This window comes from Propithecus coquereli, unplaced genomic scaffold (assembly GCF_000956105.1).
Source record: "Propithecus coquereli isolate 6110/MARCELLA unplaced genomic scaffold, Pcoq_1.0 Scaffold42, whole genome shotgun sequence".
NCBI classification, from domain to species: Eukaryota; Metazoa; Chordata; class Mammalia; order Primates; family Indriidae; genus Propithecus; species Propithecus coquereli.
The window spans coordinates 8,323,430-8,350,427 of NW_012149952.1; the positions used below are offsets into that span (position 1 = coordinate 8,323,430).

The 26,998-nt window shown below is 36.5% G+C and overlaps 1 protein-coding gene across 1 annotated transcript in view; it reads right to left on the bottom strand.

Annotated features, from left to right (window-relative positions):
* The window catches only part of MBNL3 (muscleblind-like splicing regulator 3), a 104,957-nt gene that overhangs the window by 34,613 nt on the left and 43,346 nt on the right, over positions 1-26,998 (bottom strand). The window contains exons 2-3 of the mRNA XM_012653490.1: positions 23,783-24,687; positions 22,273-22,317 (exon numbers count right to left, since the gene is read on the bottom strand). Coding sequence (XP_012508944.1) covers positions 22,273-22,317; positions 23,783-23,959 — 222 coding nt within the window. The 5' untranslated portion in view covers positions 23,960-24,687. The remainder of the gene's footprint in view (positions 1-22,272; positions 22,318-23,782; positions 24,688-26,998) is intronic.

Genomic DNA, 26,998 nt, shown 5'->3' on the forward strand with positions numbered 1-26,998 from the left:
ACATTTTTGCCCATACTTGACTTCCCAAAAGCTAACAATTAGATGGACATTTTTCCTGTAATTTTTACTAAGTAACACCCCACCAATCATCCTCCCAACACCACTTTCTGAACCTGTAAGTTTCATCGGATCTTTCAAAATGACCGCTATAGCATTCTTTTGTTTGCAGGCTTCAGTCAAGCAACCTCTGAAATAAGAACTTCAAGCCTTCTGTCTAACAGGCTTTCTTACACTGTGACTTCTGTCCCTTGAAACCATGCCAGTACTTTATGTTTTCCATGACTTAAGGGTCTCAAGTGAGTTTTAACTGTACTAAAACTTGGTAAGCCAGAAGATATTGGGCAATCCCCTCAATTCCTAAGGGTTTTGGTTTTGCAGTAGGTTTAAACCTTGGGGTTTCCACTTTGCAAAATTAAATTTCCTATCTCTAAGTAACAAGAAAGTTTCAAAGAATTTAATTTAGAAAAGTATCTTACAAATGTATAAGAAGACTATAAGGTGAGAAAGGCACTGATTATTGTTCAAATTTAAACAATTTGTCTTTGCAGGGCTCAGGGTGATGTCAAGAATAAATTAAATAATTATGTCTCTATAGCTAGCCACATATGCGTCCACTCAAAGGTTATATAAAAGGCAGACATAGTTGTTGACTTACCTCTGCATTTTGAAATTAGCGATACAAAGATGAAAATCAGTCCCTCTTTAGCTGAACATGAGTCTTTTTTCAGATAATGAAATGTAAAAGCACGAAATCAAAATGGTTATTTACAGGGTCTTGTTAAACTCATAATTGTGAAACCATGTTTCAAATCCCCAACAGAGCCAAGTGTATCCACTTTAAAACAAGCATTTTCCTCACACTCCTATCCTACTACCAAATACAAAAAACATATAGAATTTCCAAGCAGAAAAGTTTTTACTTGGTGATATGGATTGCCATTAAGATACTTTAAGGCATGGACTAAATCTGCATTTTGTTAGTGATAATATATATTTTTATCACCAAAAGTCGTATTGAAATCTTTATACTAACTTGTTATTAAAATTGTAGGGAGTTTAGATTATCAGGCAAATCCCGAAAGACAACCAAACTCCAAGTGTATTGTGCATTTAAGTGGCATTTTTAGCCAAGCAATTCTTCAAAAAAGCATCTGAAAATTAGATCAACTTACTATTTGTTTTTGTTCTGCAGATATGAAAACAAACAATTGATTGATACCAATTCTTTCTCCTTTAAAAATAAAGATCTAGTCTGTCTGGCCTGAATATCTACCAAGCATATGAAGTTTTCCTCAAAATGTGTTTCAGAGATGTGAACAGAATCTACCAAGTTCTAAATTAAACTGCTGGGATTGCTTTTTTAAAAAAAATATGTATGCGTGTGTGTTTTAAAATGGTCCTCTCCTGATCTAGTTTAGTAAATACAGCAGCCTTGTTAAGCTTACCTTCTGCTTTTCAGCGAGCAGAGCAGTTAATATTTGACGATGATGAAACTGTTCCTAGTATTTAAAGAAACAAACAAGTCCACCCACAAGAAATGTAACTAGAAGTGGGGTTAAAGAAAGTAAAGTGATAAAGGGAGGCTTTTTGTTTCAAAACAAATCGATCCCCCAACCATAAATGTCTCATGGCCTTGCAGAGAAGAAGTTGAAATATGACCACTGCCAAAGGATGCCTATCTCTAAATACCAAACAAGGAAAAGATAAAGCATAAGAACAGAGAGATTTCATTAATTAGCTTTAAAATCTATCAACTGTACTCCCTAAGTCAGTTTAAACAGCTGGAACAAGACTTACTGGACGAACAGTATGTACATAAGAATGTGGTGTTCATTAAAAATGTGCATCCTCTATACTCAGCACAAAAAGATTTCCAGGGTTATTTGACCACGTTGATAGTCTAATCAGTGCCTTTTAATTGGTGGAATCCTTATTGTGGTGAGGAAAAGTACAGTAAAACATAAAATAAAATAAAGCAAATCTACTCCAGCTCCGTTGTGCCTTTCCTGAAAATCAGGATAAAATTAGAAAACATGTCTTTCTGAAAAAATAAAATGAGTGCTTATTAAGGTAAATCTAATTCCATTCTTGAAAATATTTGATAAAGTAGACACAGTGAAATCAACTAGGTAGTGTGAAACATTAATGTGTCAATCTTTTACACTTATTTTTCTACTAAATATAATCGGAGCATTTATTTGGTTTTACATTGTTTCACGTTTTGCATTGCCTTTGTATACTAAACTCTGGTATATATGGTCATCAAATGACCCTTCATATATGACTAATTTAAATCATTTGTGAGTGTGCGGGAGAATAACTGTATATACAGCTTTAGTCCATGTTACTTGGCATAGAACAACTGTTGACACATATTTAAAGACCAGGCTGAGGCTCCTGTAAAATTATATTTTCCATTAATATGAAAGTAGTCATAAAAACAAAACTCATTTGAGAGATTTATAAAATGTTGTGATCTGGTTTGCATTTTTTTCACACCGTGTCTGCCCGAATATTAATAGCTAACTTTATCGTGTATTTACCATGTGCCAGGAACTGTTCAAAGCCCTTTATATGTATTATCTCATTTAATCTTCACAATTGAGGAAACTGAGGCACAGAGAAGTGAAGAAGCATGCCCAAGTTGACAGAACTAACAAGTAGCAGAGCTGTTATCGGAACCTGGGTGCTCTGAGTCCACAACTCATACTCTTAACCAGGACACTTTGCCACACAATACTCTGACAGTGCTAAAATGGGGAAATATTTCTACTGTCTGGGCCACCATTTTCCCTCAAAAATTATAACACAGATTGCACAGGAATTGGCTGTTAGGTATGTCCAGACATGATTCAATAGCCCAAATTTATGCCAAATTTATTTTGTTAAGTGCCTAGGGATCCTGGATGACTTTAATATGAATAAGACAAGGTAGCTGAATGCTAAAAACACAGTCTTCCATCCTTTCTGAAACAGAAACAATTAGTATAACCGTATCCTGTCTTAACACAGCTTTTTAGTAAATGTTTGCACAATAGCAATTTGCCAGTTGGTTTGGGAGAAGCAGTGTCAAATTATTAGGAGTTATGTCATGTGAGCGGAAGCATAAATGGCCATGACCTGACAAAAGTAACAGCCCAGTAACAGCCCATGGAGATAGAGAATGGATGGAAGTAGGACTCAATGAAAGAGCTGGTTTGTGCCCTTCGTGACTATTATTACTACTGTGAGACAAGAATCTTTTAAAAACACAGTGCCATTCAGAAGCAGGTTTACTGAGTACACAAAAGTCTGAGTGCTATAGGTTCGACACTATCACAAAGCAAAGAAAATCTCCAAATGATGACTGACGAAAGATCAACCTTATCACATCAAGTCGTACGAAGTGTTCTTCTGAAGCATTTCATTGCCCTAAGAACACAGGCAAATGGGAACTTAACGTACATTTTACACACCGCCTCACAAGAAATTACCCCACCGAGAGCTCAGTTTCAGTGGGGGTTTTATTTAAATGACCGTGGAGTAGATATACTTTGAGATAGTGCAAAGTGGAGGGTGATGATCTGTGGACCTGGGAACTAGGGTTTGACTTTTTCAATGCTTCAAATATACAAGAATTATGTTTGTTTATTTCCTTTTCTATATTGCCAATTTCTTTTTGGTTAAGTAAACATTATTCACAAAATAAAACTGAACATTGTCAAATACAAGTGAATATGTGTCTGCATCATGTAAACATGTCAATAATATAAACATATCGATTCTATTCTATAATTTATCGCTTACGTTTTTCCACAGCTTTTAAAAGATGAATTGTTGTAGACATTTGCTGTGACAGTAGGGAATCTAGTTCTTTTAATAAGTGACTAGCCAACTGAGGTTGCAGAATCCAAAAGTGTACTTATATACACATAATGTTAGAAAACTGAGGATACTTCTCCTTATTAAAACTGGATATTATTGTTAAAACGGTTGCTGCTCCCACAGCTTAGTGGTATAGTAGGTGAAAGGGCAGAAGATAAAGAAGCAGATCCAGGCTTTAATCTCATCCTTTCAAACAACAAAAAAGAGAAAATAATCATTGCTCCTTTTTCTTTTCAGCTGGCAATAAGCCAGTGCCTACTTTGAAGACCAGTTTATCTAGTCAAGAGACACTCTTTTACCATCCATCACGAGCTTCTTACTTTAAGATTTAGCATAACAAGCATCCACTTTACAATCATAAAGAATAACATATTCAAAATCATTTCTATTATATGAAAAAGCATGGAACATGGTTTAGCTGGCACTGTTTTTATTCTGACTTTGCCATGATTACAATGTTTTACTCATATATTAAAATGATACAAAGAAATCAGGCAAGACATTTTTTTCCCAGTAAGTGAGAAGGATAAAGCAAAACAATAGACTGTAAGAGAAGATGTTAATGGTGTTTAAAATACTAAAAAATGATTATGGATAAGGGATTTTAAATATTATTTATTTTAATTGGTAAAATAATAAAATTGAATCTAGAAAACTGTTCACAAATTTTTGAGCTATTTTTCCTTTTTCTTATTTTTCATGTCAATAGGCTAACCTCTTAGAAGCCAAAATTGACTTATATGCATGTGAAACATTTTTGAATATGTTTATATATACATATATATACACACACACACATCTTTTTGTACTCACACTTGCTGCATATGAAATTTTGAAGGTCTACTTGTGGCAGCTAGCAATACCTACCATAAATCTTTTAGTGGTACAAAAAAAATTACAAGTCTTTCCAAGGGGTTTTAATAGACAAATAACTAAAATAATTTTATTTCTTTTTGATTTCTCACATTTAGACACCAATATGATTCTTGCCCAATAACTTATGTAATGTTCCATGAGAAGTTTCTATATGCTCCAAAAAAATAGGATTCTGTGATCAAAGAATTTTGAGAATATCTTGGGTCAAACAGAACTAAACTGCTGTCTTTTGTGCAGTACCTCTCAGAGCCTTATCTCAGCTAATAAGTTTTGTGACGCTACTTTGGAGGAAAAATATAACAGGCCTCCCTAGGATATATAGGTCTTTCAGAACAGATGCCATTTTCCTTCCACCAGATCTGAATATAAGCAATAACCCAAGAAAGGGTCCATTTGAACAAGTGGTGAGGAAGGAAGAGGCATTGGGGGAACAACACAGTTCTGAGAATTCTGAAGCTTTAAAACATCATCCTTAACTGACACCCGCCTGAACCAATATGGTTTTCTCTAAACCAGTGGTTCTCAAACTTTGGTGTTCATCAGAATCACCAGGAAGGTTTCTTGAAACACAGACTACCAGGCCTATCCCCAGAGTTTCTGATTCAGCATATGTTGGGTGGGGCCCAAGAATTTACATTTCTAACAAGTGCCCAGGTGAAGCCGGTGCTGCTAGTCTGCCTTGCACACTTTTGAGAGCCCCTGCTCTACGGTAATAATGTCCTATTCAACAATAGATTTAGCTATTTACTAAGCATTTTCTTATGTTACTGACAGTTCAATTTCTAAAAGGTCGTATTGAAGGGATCTGGACAGCTTAATTTCACATCTCTGACATCAGTGATGATGTTAGCAGTCATGTAAAACTGTGGTCTCCAACTCTCAGTCATGGAGTGGTACCGATCTGTGGCCCGTTAGGAACCAGGCCACACAGCAGGAGGTGAGCAGCAGGTGAGCCAGTGAAGCTTCATCTGTATTTACAGCTGCTCCCCATCACTAACACCACTGCATAAGCTCCACCTCTTATCAGATCAGCGCTGGCATTAGATTCTCATAGGTCGAACCCTACTGTAAACTGCACGTGCGAAGGATCTAGGGTGCACGCTTCTTATGAGAATCTAATGCCTAATGATCTGAGGTGGAGCCGAGGCAGTGATGCTAGTGCTGGGGAGCGGCTGCAAATACAGATTATCTTTAGCAGAGATGTTTGACTGCACAATAAATGTAATGCATTTGAATCATCCTGAAATCATCCCTCCTCTCCCCCCGCCCCGGTCCATGGAAAAATTGTCTTCCATGAAACCAGTCCCTGGTGCCAAAAAGGTTGGGGACCATGATGTAAAAGAAGTCCAGTCCAGGTCATGAAAAAGAAGGAATGGGCTTCTCAAAACCCATTCTACTACTCCTTGGAAATACATTCATTTTCTGTTTACAAAGTAGAGCTATTTGTTATAACAGTAAGTAAGTATATATATGAGAGCTTTGTATTGCATGTTGCTTGCATTTGCTCTACAAACTTCTCTAGAGTATTTTTCTAAATGTTTGCTATGCACTGAAATTTAAGTGAATAAAGAATTTTCTAATAAATTTCCTTCAGCTCTCCAATAAATTCATACCTTTACTCACCACAGAAACCCAATCATTTGAAAGCATTACCCGTTCTCCTCATCCCCAAAAAAAGGTATCTGGAAAAGGACAAGCTAAAAGGAGGAAAATACTTTTCACATCAAATAAGTAAACAACCCAAAGTTGACCACAGCATTTCAGCATGGATAATCAAAAGCTGAATTATCAATACATTCCTAAACCTCAAAGCAAGCCCTGAATACAAAGTTCATCGGTTACACCCTGCAGTGAGGCAGTAAGAAAAAAAAATAGATCTCAAAGAACATTTTCTCCTTTTCATAGTGAAGAAAATAAACACCTAAGGAGTTCCAAGTATTTGTTACTCTTTCCTTTCTGTATTAAGAATAGTCTCAGTTGCACTTAGTTTACTTCTGAGTATCACTGGAAGCCTATTTTAAACTGAGGCCCCCAGTGTATGACACTGGAATGCCCAGAATACATTAACATGTCAAAATGAAAAACACTTAGATAGCTTAATAAACTTCAAATAAGAAATTCAGAAATAGAATTAGCCCCTTCTCTGGTTGACTTGCTCTCTTACTACTTATACACCTACATTCTTCCAAAAGGCTTGGAAATGACATTCAAGAAAGATACTTTTACAATAACATCATTATACTAAGCCTAAAGAACAAGATTGATATAATGGGGAAGGTGGGATGGTGGGAATAATTGTATCAAAAACTTCAAAATTCTAGACTAAGGTTAATTGCTGCAACTGGGCCCAAAATGTAGCTGTGAACTTTCTGGCAACCACAGTAAACAGGAAAATGTATTGACTTGCATTGTTCTTGCTGCCTGATAAAAGAAAGCATACTGTTTAAGAAGCACCTCTCATGTAAAAAAAAAAAAAAAATACTGCGCTAGATACTGTGGAAGAAACAAAGAAGACTATGACATGGAGCCTGCTCACAAGGAGTTTACAGATTTCTTTCCTGCCTTGAGGAGTGGTGCTGAAGGGGGCCTAAGACTTTACACTTGTTTGGAGATTGTGAAGAACGGGGGAGAAATCAAAGGTGACTAGCGGTGCATGTTTACTGGTGCTGTTGAGAAGGAGGAACAAGTCTGATGGGGAGAATGAGACTTCTATGGGCCATAATTAATCACTGCTAGCTCTTCACTTTTGCTTCGAGGAAGGAAGAGGAGTTTATAATGGAAAATGTGTGATAAAAATGGCTCAAATAATTCTCTCTTGGGGGTGGGAGGCGTCTTACTCCTATATTACCCTCCTTTTATTGGTATGTTATTTTATTCATTACACCTTCATTGTTTTGCTTCAAATGCATTATTATTGGAGCTGAAGTATTTCAGAATGAAAAGCTTTCTCAACAGGTGTCTCCTAATTTCTTTTTTTCCTTTTTTCCTCCTTCTGTCATTCCTTTCTTCCTTCCTCCCTTCCTGCCTTCCTTTCTCTCCCTCTCTCTCCCTTTCTTTCTTTCCTTTTTTTACAATCTCTGACTCAGAAGCAATGTTATTTTTTCTTATGTGTTTCTCTAGTGAAAGAATAGGAAAATTGGGGGAGATAATCAAAATATGTTTAAATATGCTTTACTATTTCAAAGATGGAGTCAATGTCACATGCTGCCAGAGTGAGAGTTTCAAGAATTTGGAAAAGGGGGGAGATAGTCTTGGTTCTGTTTTACCTATCAGTTGCATATTAACATATACAAGTCACGATTATGGAAATCATTGCCAAATGTTGACATCAGCAGAATGCTGCTAAATACTAAAAATCATTTTGAGTTTCTTTCTTTGTTGAAACACTTTTCTAAGATGTTCCAGGCACCTTTCTTGTTTTTGAAAGCAGAGTCAGTTGTCCCAACCTGAATTGTATCTTGGTCACTGAGGATTGCACCAAGACCCCAGGAGAGCGCATTCTGAAAACCAGCACTCACTCTCTAGGGATGGATATGAAGATGTAGAAGGAAGAGATTGGGCTTACTGCACAAATCCCAATATATAGTTCGTAAGCCTCAAGATGGCGTCAACTTCCACCTTGAAATTACTTTCTTATTTTCCCATTTCTTTTAAAAGCAGATTGCTTGGACTAAATTCTAGTTATTGAGTTTTTTTAAGTGTCAATGCATGGACTCTATTGGAATTTTTCTTTGCCTTTCTGTGTTCAAAGTCTTTGGACTTGCAAAATATCGCTGTGTATTTAGAGCAAGAGCTATTGATTAAACTTTAAATATATACCTTTATCGGACTAGGCAGTCACCTTTTCCACAAAACCGCTTTCTGCAGGTTATGACCTTGTACTTGACTCAGAACTCAGAACACCTTATTAGAATTAATGCTTCCACAAATACCTTGATTTGCAAGCTATCCATCTGCTATAAAACTTAATTTCAAACATTTTAAGACAAAAATAAAGCTAGAATATTACTAGATTATCACACTAATTATTTTAAAATAATATTTAACAATGACCACTCAGTAAATTTTTAAAAATCCATATATAAGGTAAAAGCACTCAAAATGCAATATTTGGAGAGTGTCCAACAGCATTTGGCCAAAGAACATTTCTATAATGATGAGGGACAGAATTAAACTTGCAAATATCAGCAATCTGTAGGCCATCAAATCTAGGTTAAAATGCAGTTGAGTGAGGAAAGTTGGCACATGGGTGTATACAATTTTCATCCATATTTAAATAAAAATCAAACTTGGGGTAGAAGAATAGATGTAGATGAAGAGATCACTGTGCACCTCTCAGTTGAGCTCATATTTGTTCTCCCTTTCTCGAAGTGATTCAACAAGTTCATGTTTCATTCAACAAATACGTTTTAAGGTCCCAATATATGCTAGGCACGAAAGATATGGTGGTGAACAAGAAGACAGTATCTAACATAAAACAAACAAAAAGCATGGCAGACCTTCACTTCTGTGAAATGTGATGTTAAGATAAGCATAAGAACAGTAGGCTGGAGTGGAATGTCCACCCCCCTATACTTCACCCTGTTGGCTTCATTTGCATCTCAACTCCATCACTAACCTTCCCTTCTCACTGCCACCACCTAATTCAAACCCCTATCATTTCACACCTTCCATACTTCAACAACTTTCTAAGAGGTCCTTCCTCTTGCTAGTCTTTTTCTTTTTTCCTCTAGCAATTTTCTTGCATAGGCTGATGGTGTCATTTCTCTGCTTAAAAATGGTCAGACTCCTCAGAGCTACAAAATAAAGTCCAATCTCCTCACTGAATTTTAAGACCACTCCTCTGCAACTCTAGCTCTATGCTCCAGACATTCTCACTTAGCACTCAACTCCCCAAACACATCACCATTTTTTCCTCTCTGCCTTTGCTCAGGTTATCCCCTCTGCCTGGAATATCTTCCTGTCCCTTGTTAAAAGAATACCTCAAAGAGTACCTATCCTGTGACTGCATCTTTAAGCACCACAGCTGGATGTAATCCCAGTCCCTACCTCTCCCCTTGGACTCTTTTAGCTGTTAGTTTGTACCTGCTTTATGGCACATAACACAAGCAACCTCATACTAAGAGGTCAGGCAGGAACCACGTATTCCATAACTTTGTATTCTGCACCGTACTGAGCCCAGTGCCTAACAAGTAATAGATTTCAATAAATGTTTGTTGAATGAATCATTTCTTTGGGGAATTGAATGTATATAGAACTCTTAATGGATTTAACAGGAGCTTTCAGCATTAAACAACCCCTGACATTTATAAAAATCCTTGCAGTAAACCACAACCAATAGTCCTACAAATTGAGTGCCGCTGCTTGCTCTTGTATGAAGAGAAACAGAGGTAGTAGGATTCCCATGACTTGCTCAAGGCCACACAAGGAGCCCTTGTTAGAGCTGTTATTATAAGGTGGCATTCTGTGTTTATGCTACTTCCCAATGCCATGTTTCATTCCATATATTTCAATGGCTACATCTGTGGTTCACCTAAGAAAGAGGCATTTTTCAAGCCTACTTCTCAGGCTCCTTTGAAAAATAAGACAATATTCTAAAGTGAAATTCTTCCTCCCATGGGACATTGGCAGAATAAAGAGGGACATGATTTTAAAATTTTTCAGTTACAATGAAGTTAAGATTGAATTTGTTTCTATATAGAATGCTTTCCTGGCTAATAAAAAAAGTGAAATAACCAGGAAATTGCAGACACTCAAGAGATTATATTTTTATAAAAGCTGGAAAAAATTTAAGTTCATTTAAGTAGAGCATGTTAGATAAGCATAAACCTTAAAAACAGAAAAACAACTCTTGGGATAGGTATTTGTCAGATGTTTAAAACAAGAACACAGAGTTCCTAGAGCTATTATAAATTCTCAAATTGTTACTTCAGTGTTACTACCTTTCACAAATAGGGGGAGGAACAAGTTTCAAGACAATGTGACAGTGTCGTCTTAAAACAATGTGATTTTGAAAAACGTGGTCTCAAAAAAAGTATTTGGAACTGAGAGATCATTGACACTACAATGCTATCTACTCACTATATTTAAAAGGCATATAAAAGATGGTTAAAGAGTTTCAAGTGTCAGGGGAAAAGGTTTCATGTTTGTATTTCTGCAGGCTAAACACAGAAATCAGAACATTACTACCATATAGTTAGCTAGCAAATCATGGCTGACACAAAGGATGGGTCTTGGTTTAGGGAACTTGTCATATTTAACACAGTTATATTACTGTGGATCCCACATTTTCATATTTATGGATAGTTTTCACAGTGTGGAAACTGCCTTCACTGTCCACTGTCTACCCATAAGAGTATCGCTAGAAGCAAAGGCTAATTTCTTTTCTATCAATTTCCAGTGGGTAAATAAAAATTGGAGCATCAACAGAGAAAAAAGCCTATTTATGATAGAAAAAAAAAAACTACATACGTTTAAATGCCTACGACAAAGTTATTGTGCAAAACTGTTTTTAACAGATGGATCCTATAATCATATCTACTTAACTACATAACAGATTAGGCATGACACTGAGCAATATTATGCAAACTCCTCATAAACAAGATACTGAAAAATTATTTACTCTGGATAATTCCAGAGTAATTCCAAATAGTGGGCATCATTTCGAAAATAAAAGGTTGAAAAACAAATGGAATCATTTGCTGAATTTTAAGAAAACATTATCAAGAAAGATGGCAAAAAGTATGAATTAAACTTCTAATTACATCTAGCAGTAAAACTTGACCCTAGGGTGAGAATTGAAGGCACAGAAGTAAAAACATTGAAAACTCAATCAGGACTGTAAATCTGCATTAGACAGCAACAACAAACCCCCACAAACTTATGAAACTCAACACTGAAACACAGAAAAAAGCAAAAAGATTATTTGGAGATAATGAGAAAAGAGCAGACGGCTAAGATTCCTCTGGAATGTATAACCCCATAAGTCAAGGATCAAGGGACACACTGAGATAGAGGAAAATAGGGTCACTTAGGGATAGTACACGCAGAAAGCTAATCGGTAAGGGCAAAAAGAGCTGCTAGTAAGTAAACGATGTCCTATGAACAATGTCATGTTCCCACAAGAACTAATTGCTGCTTCCAGATGCACAGAAGTACCTTGTATCCACATTTCACAAAAATCTGATATAGAGAAAAAAAGACAATATTTGTAATGATTTCATAAAACTATGCCTGAAATAATTCAGGTAAAGATTTACTGACCAAGTGGGATCAGGTATATATTTCCCTAACATGTAAGACTTTCTTCCAAACAAAAGAGTTAACATATAATAGGCAGTTCTCAAATTTCAGATTTTCAAATTTCTCCTACTTAATCGAGTTCTTCTGGCAAACGATCAGTCTTAACTGTGTTGTCAAATTGTGGTTGGGGAATACATCCCTGGCCCTATCCTGAGTCCTTTTTAACCAGATGCCCAACTGCAACTTGGCTGCGAAATGGAGAGAGAAATGATCTTGAACTATGATCCCATAAAACAACATTTTAAATAAGTCAGGTTAGACTCCAAGTTATTTAACAACAACAAAAAAATATGACCCATGATAAGATTGAATTGCTACTGCAATATTTTCAGCTGATCTATGACAGGTACCTCCCTAGCTGGCCAGGGCAGAATCAGACATCAAAGAGTTGTATGCAGTGAAGATGTATGCGATCTGCGGTCCCACAGTCACGGTTGTAACCCTCAATTCTGGCTAGCTAACTCAATAGCGCAGTGTTTGAAGAGAAGGGTGGGCAAGGGAGCACAGACAGCTCAGTATTCTGGCATTCAGCAATTAAGCAAAGCTTATTTAGTATCACAAAGTTAGATAACTTTGTCCAAAAATTTAAAACACCGTGCTTCTCTCCCTCTTCCTTTTCAAAAGAAATTGTCCAAATGACTGTCAATGAATTAAATATGAATCTTAATTTAAACTCTTAATCTAAATAAATTATCACAAAATAATAAAAGAGGGAAGGATTAGGAAAGGAAAAGTTGGCTTCCCCGTGCCCCACTTTTAGGTACAAAAAGTAAAGCAGTACCACAGAACTTCGTAGGCAGTGCATCCCAATGTTATGTGGGACAGCACGACATGATAAGAGCTGGATATTTTTGGTTTAGTAAAACAACAGCCTGATTGACGTTTTCTCCATTTCGCTCTTCTCCATAGGAAAAAAGAATGAAATGATTGGGAGAACACTGGAGTTATCAGGCTCTTTTGATAACTGCATATGTGACCTTGGGCAAGTAACTCTCCCTCACTGGCTCTCCAGTTCACAATCTGTAAATGGTAAAATTTTGAACTGATTAGTCTTCCTTCTACAGCCAACATTTTTATTTCCTAGGTTTCTGAAATGCTGTTGTAGGCGTGAGTGCTTTCTTAACTATTTATTAATAGTTATCTGAGTTATTCAGCTTTTCGAGGTCAGTCCCGGGATCAGCCACCGCATGGATTTCAGAATTTTATCATTATCATACCCAAAGTTATTTTTTTAAAAAAAGGAGAAATGAAAAGAAACAATACCCCACTGTATTTATGAGCCTCAAAGGACAGGAGATAAATGTAAGACTAAAAAAGTCAACTTTTAAAAATATTTTATTTTAAAATAATTTTGAACTTAACAGAAAAACGGCAAAAATAATACCTGCAGTGACAGTATACCTTTCACTCAGATTCCCCTACTATTAAAAACTTATGTAGTATAACCATAACACAATTACCAAAACCAGGAAATTAACACTGCATAGGACTCATAACTAGAGAGATCTTGTTTGAATGTCACCAATTTTCTCCCTGATGTCCTTTTTTTCTGTTCTAGGATCCACTCCAAGATCCCACATGACATTTACTTGTCATGTCTCTTTAGTCCCCTCTAATCTGTGACAGTTTCTCCTATCTTTCCTTGTCTTTCATGACCATGACACTTAGGATGAGTACTGGTCAGCTATTCTGTAAATGTGTCCCACTTTAGATATGTCAAATGTTTTCTCATGATTAGACTGAGACTATGTGTTTTGGCAAGAAACCCACAGAAATGATGTGCATCATATCTGAGGGTATGCAATGTTAATAAATCTTATCACTCATTATGGGACCCTTAATCACCTGGTCAAGTTGGTGTCTGCTGGGTTTCTCCACTGTAAAGTGACTATTTTTCTTTTTTAACTGATAGATATCCTGGGAGAGATACTTTGAGACTATGCAAATATCATGTTTCCCCTCCAACTTCTACCCACCGATTTCAGCATCCATCAGTGGGTCTTGCCTGCAACCATTGCTACCATGGTCTTTGCCTAGTGGTGATTTTTGTTTCCTTCATTTGTTCCACACTTATTAATTAGAATTCTCCATTAAGGAGGATTTGTCCCTTCTTCCCAACTTATTCATTTATTCAATTTTTTGTACAAGTATGGACTCACAAACATCTATTTTATCCTATGGGTTATAATTCAATATTATTATTATTTAGTTTGTTGTTCAACTTGTTCCAATTTCAGCCATTGGGAGCACCTTCATATTGGCTTCTGTGTCCTTTTGTCATGCCTCCACCCTTTTTCTAGTGCTTTCTTACTTTCGGGCACCAAAAGACATTACAGCCTCATCTTGAATTTTCCCTGGCCTGGTTCCTTTATTGGAGAAAGGAATTGCATGGCAAGATGTGGGTGCTAGCTGTGTTCATTGCTATTGGGGTCATTGCTTCTAGGTTCTCCCAAGACAGAGCTAGGAAATAAAAGCATGCGTACTAACCCATGCATACACACGCATCAATATTAATGTCTGTATGTCTATCTGCAGACGTAATTATGACTCCTTTCTAATTCACACCACAGGATTCATCCTAACCTTCCCTTTGTCTTTATTTTTAACTTTTCTCTTAGATGGTAAGAAAACAGCCTCTCATTTTCTACTCTCTATTCATGTATTTGTTCAACCCTAGTATCCACATAAAGTACTTGCATATGCCTATGAGGAACAGATTTACTAACTAGAGACAGTATTTGTGTGCAATTCTCTTTATCTTTACATAAATATAGCACCTCCAGGTTTATTTTGAATAGCGTCAGCATGATATAGCTTTTCCCATATTTTTACTTTTAATATGTTTAACTAAAAAATGTCAAGAAGAACAGTGTGATATTATTTGTGTAAAAAAGAGAGAATAGGTATGGACATATTTGCTTGCATATATTAATAAATACATAAAATATGTATGGGAGAGGGAAAACTAAAAATATCAGTTGGGAGGTCAACTGGGAAAAAGAGATGTGGGGGAAACTTCACTGCATACTCTTTTATACTTAATTTTTTTACTTTTTAATTGAGATATAATTCACATTTCAGAAAGTTTACCCCTTTATGCACATCAGTGGGTTTTAGTATATTTATACAAAGTTGTGCAACTATTGCCACTATCTAATTCCAGAACATTTTTTGTCACCCCCAAACGAAATCTTGTACCCATTAGCAGTCATTTCCCACTATCCCCTCACTCACCTACTCCCACAAGCCTCTGGCAATCACTAATCTGCTGTCTGTCTCTATAGATTTGCCAACTTTAGATGTTTCGTATAAATGGAATCACACAATATATGACCTTTTGTATCTGGCTTCTTTCACTTGGCATAATGTTTTCAATGTTCATCCATATTGTAGCTTGTTATAAGTACCTTGTTCCTTTTAATAGATGAGTAATATTCCAGTGTGTGTACGTACCACATTTTGTCATCAACTGATGACTGCTTTTTAAAAATTTTTAATTATGAAAATATATTACCCATTCAAAAATTAAACTTAAAAAAAGCAGAAAAGAAAGGAACAACTCTATCATAAAAAGCAGGAAAAAAGTTTAAAAAATTATCAAGTAAATAATGCATGAAAAATAATAATGTATGCAAAAGCTTTGCTTGGTAATTGACCAGAAGAACTCATAGACTCAATAGCAACTTATGTTCACAGCTAAGGACGGCAAACTTATTACAGCAAAGGACACAGAGCAAAAGCAGCAGGAAAAAGATTCACATGAGTGGAGTCAAGAGAAGCCCAGCACAGACTTCCAATGTTCTTCCTTATCTGAGGCCACACAGGACACAAACAACTGGGTTCACATTATCAATCTTGATCTTGAGCAAAGCAACCTCCCCGACTTCATCTCCCACTGCCCTTCCTTTCTCATCCCTCTTCTCTATCTGTGCTGTTGACCTTGAAGTTCCTCACACAGGCCAGGCCCTCTCCTGCCTCAGGGCCTTTGCTGTGGCTGTTCTTTTTGCCTGGAGCGTTCTCGGAGGTTTGGCACGCACCTCCTCAACTCCTACATGCCTGTCCTCAAAGATCACCTCCTAGGAACCTCCCTGGGCACTGTATCTAAAACAGCAGCCCCCGCCATTCTCCACGCCCTTTCCCGGCCTCAGCTGTCCCCACACCTGGAAATATATCCTTAACCTGGATATTTACCTGCCTCTCCTGATCCCCCAAGGAGAATGTCTGCACCGTGGGGGCAGGGACTGCTTCTAGTTCACTGCTGGGGCCTGAGGCCTGGCACCGAGCCTGGCACCTCAGTAAGTACCTGTCGAATGAATGAATGAATTGGATATAGACAGACACTGGGTGGAAGAAGGCAAACATCTGGAGCACAATAGGAGTCCTTACTTTTAGCTCCAGACTATAAGGAAACTCTCAACTAAATTATTAACTTTTCTCTCAGTATTTGAATGTGCAAATATTACATTGAATACAATAAAATTTCTTTTAGAAAGATGATTTTGGTTTCCCTTTAATAAGTGGACCCTGTTTCTTTCTTTTTTTCTGATTAAAAGTAACATATCTGCAAAAGAAAATTAAACAATGCAGAAAGGAATAAAGTAGAAAGTGAAAGTCCTCTAGACTGGAGGTTAGGAGGAGACGAGGGCCAGGGATCACACCTTTTCACTGGGGCAGCTGTGACATTGGCTGCATCATAGCAGCTGTGTCAGCAGGGCTCATCAGCGTCCCCAGCAGTGAATTGGCCACATCATGCTGTCTTGCTTTGCTGTTTATGTCCTTTGCCTGTTTTTCTAGGAAAATACCTTCAAGTTTTGTATTTTTTTATTTCTTCAGCTCTTTTTATATTAAAATAATAGTCTTTTGTCTGTCAAATATATCACACATTTTTTCTTCAAATTATTGCTTGTCTTCTAACTTTGTGATGTTATCTGCCATTTAGAAGTGATTTTTATTGTGTGATCACTTCTAATAATCTCTGCCTTTATTGTCTCTGCCTTTGAAATCATGCTTAGAAGGATCTTTGCTACCTCAGGATTATAAAAGTGTTCATCTGAATTTTTTTCTATTATTGTCATGGTTTGATTTTATTCTGCACATTTAAATTTTCAGGGTATCCATACTTTATTTGGTGGTAATAGATTTACTGAGTGCTTATGACGTACTAGGCTCTGTTCCAAGAGCCTTACGTTGATCATTTCATTTGAAAGTTCAGTTACTCCAGAGACAGGTGTTGGCAGGATTCTTTTTTTCACAGGTGAGGAAACTTAGGGACAGGGAGGTTGGGCACTTACCCAAGACCACACAGCCGGTGAAACCTGGTCCATCCAATGCTAAAGCCTACACAGGGTTGTGGTAAGGATTAGAGTTGGTATACATAAAATTTCCGGAATATAGTAGGCAGTCAAAAGATGACAGAGTTTTCAAAATTACTTTTGCATAGTCTTCATAAACATAATTTCTGATAGATGCATATTATTTGAAAAATCGTATCTTTTAAAGTATGTTTCTAAAATATTATTCCATCATAAGTATGAAAAGCATTTAGAATTCCATGGGAACAAGTAAAACCTTTATTTTAAGAAACAGTTGTAAGTAAAAGAAATTTTGAAAAGATATACACTGACATGTGAAGAGTTTCTATGGGTAATGGAATTACTAGTTTGGTTTGTAAAAACATCTTTGTCTCTACATTCCAGTTTTCTAGAAAGAATTTTTTTTTTTTTTACTGTCCGGTCAGAAAAATATTCATAATGACTACTGTGTTTTCTAAAGAGCTATGAATGGGAGGAGATCAGGCAGTATCTACATTTTTTTGTGTGTGACCTAGAAAGAACAGGAAGTTGATAGGAAGGATAATGAAGGGGAGGGTGGCTCTCCAGGTGCAGCAAAGGGGAGTAGGGGAGTGAGTGAGTGGGAGAGGGAGGTCTGTGAGAAGGCAGCAAGGAAGATGAGGTTTGTCTTGGGGGGTATTAATCACGTTTTATTTTTAGTAGTTTATAAATCAAATAACTAATTTATTTTTAGCGGGATGCCATTTCTCTATGTGTTAATCCTCTGAACAATAATTTTTATGAAGTGTAGAATATGTGTTTGTAAACTGTGTATGCTTTTTAAAACTTCTTTTGCTTTTGCCTTTCTCTTCATAAAGATGCATAACTTTCAAATCAGACAGAAATGTTATTTATCGTGAAAACAAAAGCAGAAAATTTGTTTCCCAATGCAGGAGGCTCATACATGAGAGGTGGCCCAGGGCACCAACTCTACCACAGAGGCCACCCTGCAGGAGCATGTGACAGGAACACACATGTCATTCATCTTCCAGGGCTTCCCACTCTGCAGTGTTCTGTCTTTCCTGTGGCCTGTGGCTGCTGTTTTCTCTGTCATGCTCTTGGTCCACTTCACCTCACTTCCCTTCTTGATTGGCCATCATTACAGAAGTGCATTACCCATCACATCGAAGATGGAAACTTGTTCACCTTGTAACATGTAGGATATTGGGATGTCCCTTATGATCAATGGCATATTTTAGGGGATAATGATTAAATGTGGAAGATACTTATCAATTTTTCCAAAAAAAACCTGGTCATTTTACAGCAGAGAAACCCAGCAGACACCACCTTAACCAGGTGATTAAGGTTAACATAGTGAATGATAAGATATATCAACATCACAGACCTTCAGATATGATGCACATCATCTCTGTGGTTTTCTTGCCCAAAACACATGATCTCAGTCTAATCATGAGAAAACATTTGACAAACCCAAGGTGAGAGGCATTTAAAGAATAACTGACCAGTACTTATCCAGAGTGCCATGGTCATTGAAGACAAGGAAAGACTGAGAAACTGTCACAGATTGGAAGGGACTAAGGAGATATGAGGAATAAATGTCATGTGGGATCCTGGATTGGATCCTGGGACAGAAAAAGGACATTAGGGAGAAAACTGGTGTCCTTTCAATAAGGTCTCTAGTTAAGAGCCTTGTATCAGTGATAATTTCCTGGTTTTGATAACTGTGCTATGTATGGTATGTAAGTTGTTGACATTAGGAGAATCCGGGTAAAAAGTATACAGGAACTCCCTGTACTATCTTTGTAACTTTTCTGTAAGTCTGCAATTACTTCAAAATAAAAAGTTTAAAAGCCTCATTAAAAGGTGAGGCTGAGCTTTCAATATATAGTTGTGTGAGTACTAATTGTAATTTCATTTTTCTTTCAAAAGAGGTTTTTGTAATGTCCAAAATAGCATTAACTTTTACCAGTCATGCTTAAAAGGATACTTCCCTTTTAAGGTCAATATTAAGGAAGATAGAGAGCCTCAAATAAAATGTTATTTTTCTTGATGCTCAGGATGACAGGGGCTACCTAGGTGTCTTTATAGTGCAGGCAGACCTCTCTGATGGAGCTTACAAATGGTGCTAAACCTTGCATAATCTTGTGACCCTTGGGATTATGTTCTAGGAGTCTACCTTCTGGTAAACTTTCCCTTAGCAAACAGGGATGAGTAAATATTCTGTCCAAAACTGGCAAATTTTAAACTAGTGAAAATTGCTGTGACTAGTGGTGCTAGCACAGAATATACTGGTAACTTGGGCCAAATTTAACCTACAAGGATTAATTCCCACTCATATGCTTATGCAACAGGTTTCCCTTGTCAAAATATTATTATTATTGTGATGATATGTGATGTCTGAAGACATAGTATGTGATTGTTTTATGTTCATTCTTCACCCAGTTTCCATTTTTTAAGAATGTGTATGGGTTGGCATGACTGGCTATTCTCTGACTGTGCCTGCTGCTATGGCCTTTACCAGGAAATTCTTGCTACAAAAGTACCCAAAGTGGTCAGTGAGGTGGGCAGATGTGATCGGTGTTCATCTGTCAATGAAATAATGACAACATTTATATCCTTCCTGGATAACAGGTGGCTGATATCACATTACTTCAAGTATGTAAGAGAAGGTTCAAGACATCATGATATTGCTAAAGTAGAATGATTTGTTTATGAAAACAATCACAAACATTGATTTAGTTTTTAAAATGATGACCCTTTGTTAAATCCAAGGAGCATTCATTAAAAATACCAACCTAATGACAAACTGTAATATCAAGAAATTAGCATAGAATGGATTAAGTAGTATTTTGAAAAGAACTTTTGAAACAAATTGTGCCAAGCAGACAAGGCAATTGAGTCAAAAACAGCTGCATGCCAACACAACAGAAGACTCTTCTATATAGCTGGAAATTTATCTATGGGCTGCACTCTCTAGATTCCTCTCTGAATACAGTGCAGCCTTCATCACGGAACAGTCAACATTCATGGAGTGATGTTCACAGTACTTCAGCACAATATACAATCAGCCATCCAGCTTGTCCTTATTTTCATAACATTCCCCTATTATGAGGTTAGTGTAGGACATTATATCTATTATACCTATTAGGAAGGCAAAGAATCATCATCTGATAGAGTATCTAGTGCTAAAAGAATCCTTACAAACATTTTTAAAAAACCAAAAAACAAAAGCTGCAGCCCCAAACTCATCATGTGATTGTTTCAGTTTTTTAACCACTCATGAAAGAAGAAACAGTACACAGAGGAATTTCAATGGTGTTTCAATTATACAAACTCAAGAGGGGTAGCAAATGCTGCAGTAACCACTGAGGTATGTTATTTGTGTATTATAGGTATGATAGCAGTACAATCCCCTTAGGTCAATTACCCTCAACTTAATGTAGCTTTCATGTATATCATGGATAAGAAATAATATAAAAGAGAACTACAAAGCCTTCATGCAAACATGGAACTCTGAAGAATGTGCTATCTAAATGGCAAGTTAAATGATTGTTTAAAAGGCTTTGTATATTTGAAATATTAAGGTTTTCATTAAAATTTGAGAATGTAAGGATTATGTAAATCATTTTTATCCTGTGTGACTGGTCATCGATATATTAACATTCTGCAAAAATTATTTTAAAAACACTGGATACAGAGAGTAAACAGCTCGTTTGAATAATTAAGTGGTTTATTAATATTCATTGGCCATTATCTAGTTTGTCTCTGAATGAAATGTTTCCCAAGCTTTAAAGTGTTAGTGCAATATGCATTTTGTAAACAAGCACCTTTCATGTTATCTTCTTCGAAAGGTTTAGTTTATGGCACTCATTTGCCTTTAAATGGGAGCGCTGACCTGAAGTGTATCAATGGTTAAAAAGATCACACATCTCCTTCCACATTCTATGATGCCTGGAAAGATAGAATTTACAAAGCCTGCAAGGAACTCTACATCACAGAGTAAATCATAAAAACAGTGATACGTATCTTTAAGAACTAGTATCACACTCATGGCAACTGGATTTGGGCATGTCCATTTGGAATATGAGTTTGTAGTTTTAAATATTAAACCCTAACTAAATAGAACCTTTTTGAAGAACTCCTACAACAAACATTTAGTTAATAGGAAAAAGATAACCCTTCACTTAAGTCACCTGTTTTTTTTTTTTTGAGACAGGGTCTCTCTCTGTCCCTCAGGCTAGAGTGCAGTGGCATCATCATATCTCACTGCAACCTCAAACTCCTGCCTCAGCCTCCCAAGTAGCTGGACTTTGGGTGCATGCCACCATGCCCAGCTAATTTTTAAAAGTTTTTTATAGAGACAGGAGTCTTGCTATGTTGCTCAGGCTGGTCTCGAACTACTGGCCTCAAGCAATCCTCCCACCTCGGCCTCCCCAAGTGTTAGGATTATAGGCTTGAGCCACTGCGCCCAGCCTCAGTTCACTTTTATAGTGATGCGTGGTTTTTCATTTGTGTTATCTCACTGGAATCTCCACAGTAATCATGGAAGTTAAGTAGAGAAGTTCCATCTTAAGTTCCATCTATTAGAGATGAAGTAATTCAAGGTTTGTAAGATGCCATCTGAGGTCTGATACAGTAGTGAGGCTGGGACTGTACCCCAGATCTCCTGAAACAACATATGCAAAGTGCCTAGTGCAGTTCCTGACCCTCTTTGTCGACTAGATGAAAGATACTTCCTTTTTTCCCCTGACTAGCTCAGTGCTCTTTTCCATTTCAAGGCACTGCCCAGCCCTGTAGCAGCAGATTTAAATAATACACACACAAAAAATTGTTGATGAAATTTGAATGATACAGAAATGAAGAAAACAAAATAAGCCTGTTAGTCATGATATCTGCTGCAAATAAAAGCAATTTAGAGATTTTCAATGCTAGGAATTACCTTTATCTTTACAATAATAAGTTTCCATTCTTGAACTGGAATGGTCTGCAACAAAAAACTAGTGACCACAAAATAAGTAACAGTAACTCCTTAAGTGGTACAAATTGAGCATCCCTAATCTGAACATCCGAAATCTGAAATACTTCAAAATCCAAAATTTTTTGAGTGCCAACATGATGTCACATGGGTGGCTGGGATAGTGACAACTTGCTTTCTGATGGTTCAATGTACACAACTTTGTTTCATGCACAAAATTATTAAAAATATTGTATAAAATTACCTTTAGGCTATGTGTAAAAAGTGTATATAAAACAAATGAATGTCATGCATAAACTGGGGTCCCATCCATTATGTATATACAAATATTCCAAAATCCTAAAAAATTCAAAATCCAAAACACTTTCGGTCTCAAGTATTTCAGATAAGGGATACTCAACCTGTATATCACTCGAGAAAATGTTTCCTGAGGAAACTATCCCATCAAGGAATACATCTCTATTAGCCAATGCAGCCATAAATAAAAATGTTAATGAGGTGAAATTGGTCATGATGAGGGTAAAACAATTATCAAGAAATTGAAAAGCTTAATTCATTTTGACACATTTTGAAAAAGAATCTCAAATGCATCATAGCAAATCTTGCTAATTAAATCAGAAATCCATTATCATTTTTTGCTTCTATGATTTAATTTGTACATCTTTATTTTTAATTTAAGGATAACTATGAATAAAACATAAATATCACTGTATTTTCTTGTTCTGCAATCATATATGTCCTATTCTACATAATACCTCATCTGCCCTCATACTTCGTTTACACTCTAGTACATAATATTCAGGTTTGATGACCTTGACAACAGGACTTTCCTTATGAAATGTACTCATAAATCTGAAATTGGTCAATCAGCTATTTAGGAAAAAAATTAAGTTAACCTAGTTTTGTAGCAATATGTTTAAGTTAAAGGTTCAAGATATACTCTAAGAAGGTTCAAAATGCCATCATCTTCCCCCTGGATGGTGAAATTTTCACCTTATACTCTCTCAATCTGTCTTGATTTATCCTCTAAAAGCTGACTCATCCCTTCCAAGTGCCTTTTGATAGTGTGGATAATAAGCTATAATTCAGTACAGGGCTCCTCTGGGTTATATGAGGATTATGATCACTGTAGTTAAAATCTAAATCACATACAAAAAAAAGTAAACCATAGCAAAGCCTGCAAAATCCCCCATTCCTAGAAAAATTCCTGAACTTTTATTTTTTAAGTGTTATCTGTGTTGATAAGTGGGCTTTGGTGGAGTGAGCTTTAGACTTGACTTACTTCTACAAACACAAAGTCTTAAGAGATTCTGTCTTTAAGACATCCTGTTTTGAGGACATTCTGTCTTAAGAAAAACAAGCAAAATTTACCGCTTTCATGCTATCATTAATTTTACTCATTTCAAAGCACATCATATTTCCAAAAACACAGAAATCAACAAATTTAAATTATGTGCATTCGGATAGCACTCACCTTTAGAGAATCAAAACAGGCCACCACTCGACCATTTTCCACATGGCAAACTCTTGGTGGATGGGCAAACTTGCAATCTGCATCAGCTCGAGAGCAAGTTCCTCTCTGAAATTCTCTACAGACTTCTAAAGTCAGCCACTTGGTATCGCGAATCAGGGCAACATTGACAGCCGTCATATTGAAAGCAAAATTAAAATCAAGTACACCCTCTTTAGAACAATATTACTGCCGATTGCTAAAGGCTTAAAAATGAATTCAAGCTAAATGTGAAGAGATAACAGCTTGCTTTGGTGAAATGTCTATTTGTTAGTATTTAGGTCTTCATTTAAGTCAAATCTGGTCTAGTTGAGCAAAAAGCCAATCATAAAATAAAAATTGTTATCGGAATAACTAAAAATCAGATTAGAGACCAACTCCTAAGAAGGCAACTGTAAAGGTTAAAATATTGAATGTTTTATTTTGTTCCTTTGCCGAATTTACTTCCAATAACTGGCAGACTTTCAAAAGAACTCTGTGCTCTCCAGTTGATGTTTTCAATTATTTTTGCAAAAAGCATATGCTGCTGGCTGCCCTTCAATTTGTGGAATGGTCTCAGATCGGGGGCCGGCGGGGGGAGAAAGGTTTTTCTCCCTATTTCTTAGCTTTAAAAAATAAGATTGGGAAGGATATTAGAACCCCAAAAAATGTTTTGATACAAAATCAAGGGGAGGGAAAATGACTAAGAAAACTGAGAATCACAGAAAAAAAGAAACGGACAAATTGCTGACAGTGAACTACAAGCACACCAGGTCTCGGGGGGCGGGGAGAGGTTTGGGAACGGTATGGCAGGGAGAGAGGTTTATAAAGAGACAGCTCTAGAGTAGAATCCAAGCAGCAGAGTTTTCAGAAAAGGCACTTTTCAGAACCTGCAAGAAAAAAATAAATAACATTAGCTAAAATAATACAATGCTTCCGTTTCAAACTCTAGATTTGGAAAAGAAATAACCATATCCTATTTAAAACAGGAAGCATCTAGATACTGACAGTGCAACATAGTACAGTCAGCTATTGTCAATAAGAAGGGCATTTCCCAGCGTAAAACTGTGCACAGTTAAAAGAAGCAACTGCTTAGATTTACTGTTGTAGTACAAGACTGGGCAACAACCTCATATGAGGTAGGGTGGAGGATGGAAATGTGAAATGTGCTTCAGATAAAGAAAAAAATCCTTTGAAAAAATATTGGATATTTTCTGCGTAGGCTCTCTTAGTCTCTATGAAGGGAAAATGGAACAAGTCAGAAGGTTTCAGCATATATAAATAAATGAGACGGAAAGCATTGTTCAGTGGTACATTAAATACCATACAGCTTTAAGGTTTGCAGTTTAACTCAGTGTCAACCAGTAACAGTTTTGAGCAACTCAGTTGAAAAGATACATGAAAGGTTAATTTACTGGCATTATGCCATGAACACACAAAAAACAAACAAAAAATACACTAAAGCATAAGTAAGCTCTGAGAATTAGAAAAATCAGCTAATTGTTAACTTCAACGAAAGGTAGAATTAAAGTTCTTGAAAACATCTCACTTAAATTTCTGGACAATGTTCTCAACTTTACAAAATCTGAATTTTCTATTTGTCTTTTCCATATTCAAAATGAAATTCAATATCACCTGATTTTTCAGATACAATTGAGAAATCAAGTACCTAGAAAATTCAGGCAAGCTTATCTATTCAAGAACAAAACATGTTGTTCTCTGAGTCATTCTTTGTGAAAGTCTTTCTAACATGTATGTAGCTTTGCCTTCTTAAAAAATATTGAACAAAACTTGGCCTGATTAAAGACTTGGGGTCATTAATGTATTGGGAAGTATTATAGCTGTCTTCCTTCAGTTGCAGACTGTTCATTGTCACTTCTCTTACTGCTACAATATCTGCCACGTGAATTTTCCAGTTCGCTTCTGGAAAACCTAATAGCCAATCATGAATGCTGAATAAAAGTCAGTTACTGAATGAGGGGACTCAGGGACAAGATGCGGGGCTTTCCTGCAGAAGTTCTATAACTGCTCTTACTGCTTTGGGGCCCTTTCACATTAAGCTATATGCAGGACCAAGTTCTACAGGGTTAAGGTTGTTAGGCAAATGATCTCTAGAAAAAAAAAATTTAAATAGCCTCACGGGGGAAATGCAAATCAAAACCACAATCTGATGACTACTTCACACCCACCAGGATAAGTATAATAGACCAAAAAACTGGAGAAATTGGGAGCCTCATACATTGTGGGTAGGAATGTAAAATAGTGCAACTGTGGCAAACAGTCTGACAGTTCCTCAAAATCTTAAAGTCACCATATAACCTAATACCTCCATGTCTCAGTATGTACCTGAAATAATTGAAAACAGGTGTTTAAACAAATCCTTGTACGGGAATGTTCACGGCAGCACTATTCACAATAGCCAAAAGGTGGAAACAATCCAAGTGTCCATTAGCAGATGAGTGGATAAAGAAAATGTGGTATATCCACACAATGGAATATTGCTTCACCAGTGAAAGGAATGGAGTACTGATCCATGCTACAGCATGATGGACCTTGAAAACATTATGCTAAGTGAAAGAAGCCAGACACAAAATGCCACATAGTGTATGATTTCACTTATATGAAATATCCAGAATAGCCATATCCACAGAGACAGAAAGTAGACTAGTGGTTGCCAGGGGCTAGGAGGAGGGGAAAATGGGGAATGACTGCTTAATGGGTATGGGGTCTCCTTTGGGGGTGATTAAAACGTTCTGGAATTTGGTTGAACAATATTTTAATATACCATAACCCAGTCACTGAATTGTACACTTTAAATGGATGAATTGGACAGTATGTGAATTACATTTTAGTAAAGCTGTTAGAATTTTTTAAAAAGTCTAAAGAGATATGACAACCGAAAAAAAAAGCCTGATGAGTAATGAGATTAGCTATCCCAAGCTTTCTGAAATTCTCCTTAAACACAGATTCTTCTCAGTAGTGTTACTAAGTCGAATTTCAAGAGTAAATTAGTTCCCATACTGTAACTGAATTATTGTATTATGGAAATACTCTGAAAGAATATGTTCTGGAAGTTTGTAAATTTATATTCAAAGATATATTCCAATTTACCTACAACTAAATTATATAGGCTGCCTGAACACATCTGAAAGAAAGATAACAAAAAAGGAATACACACACACACACACACACACACACATA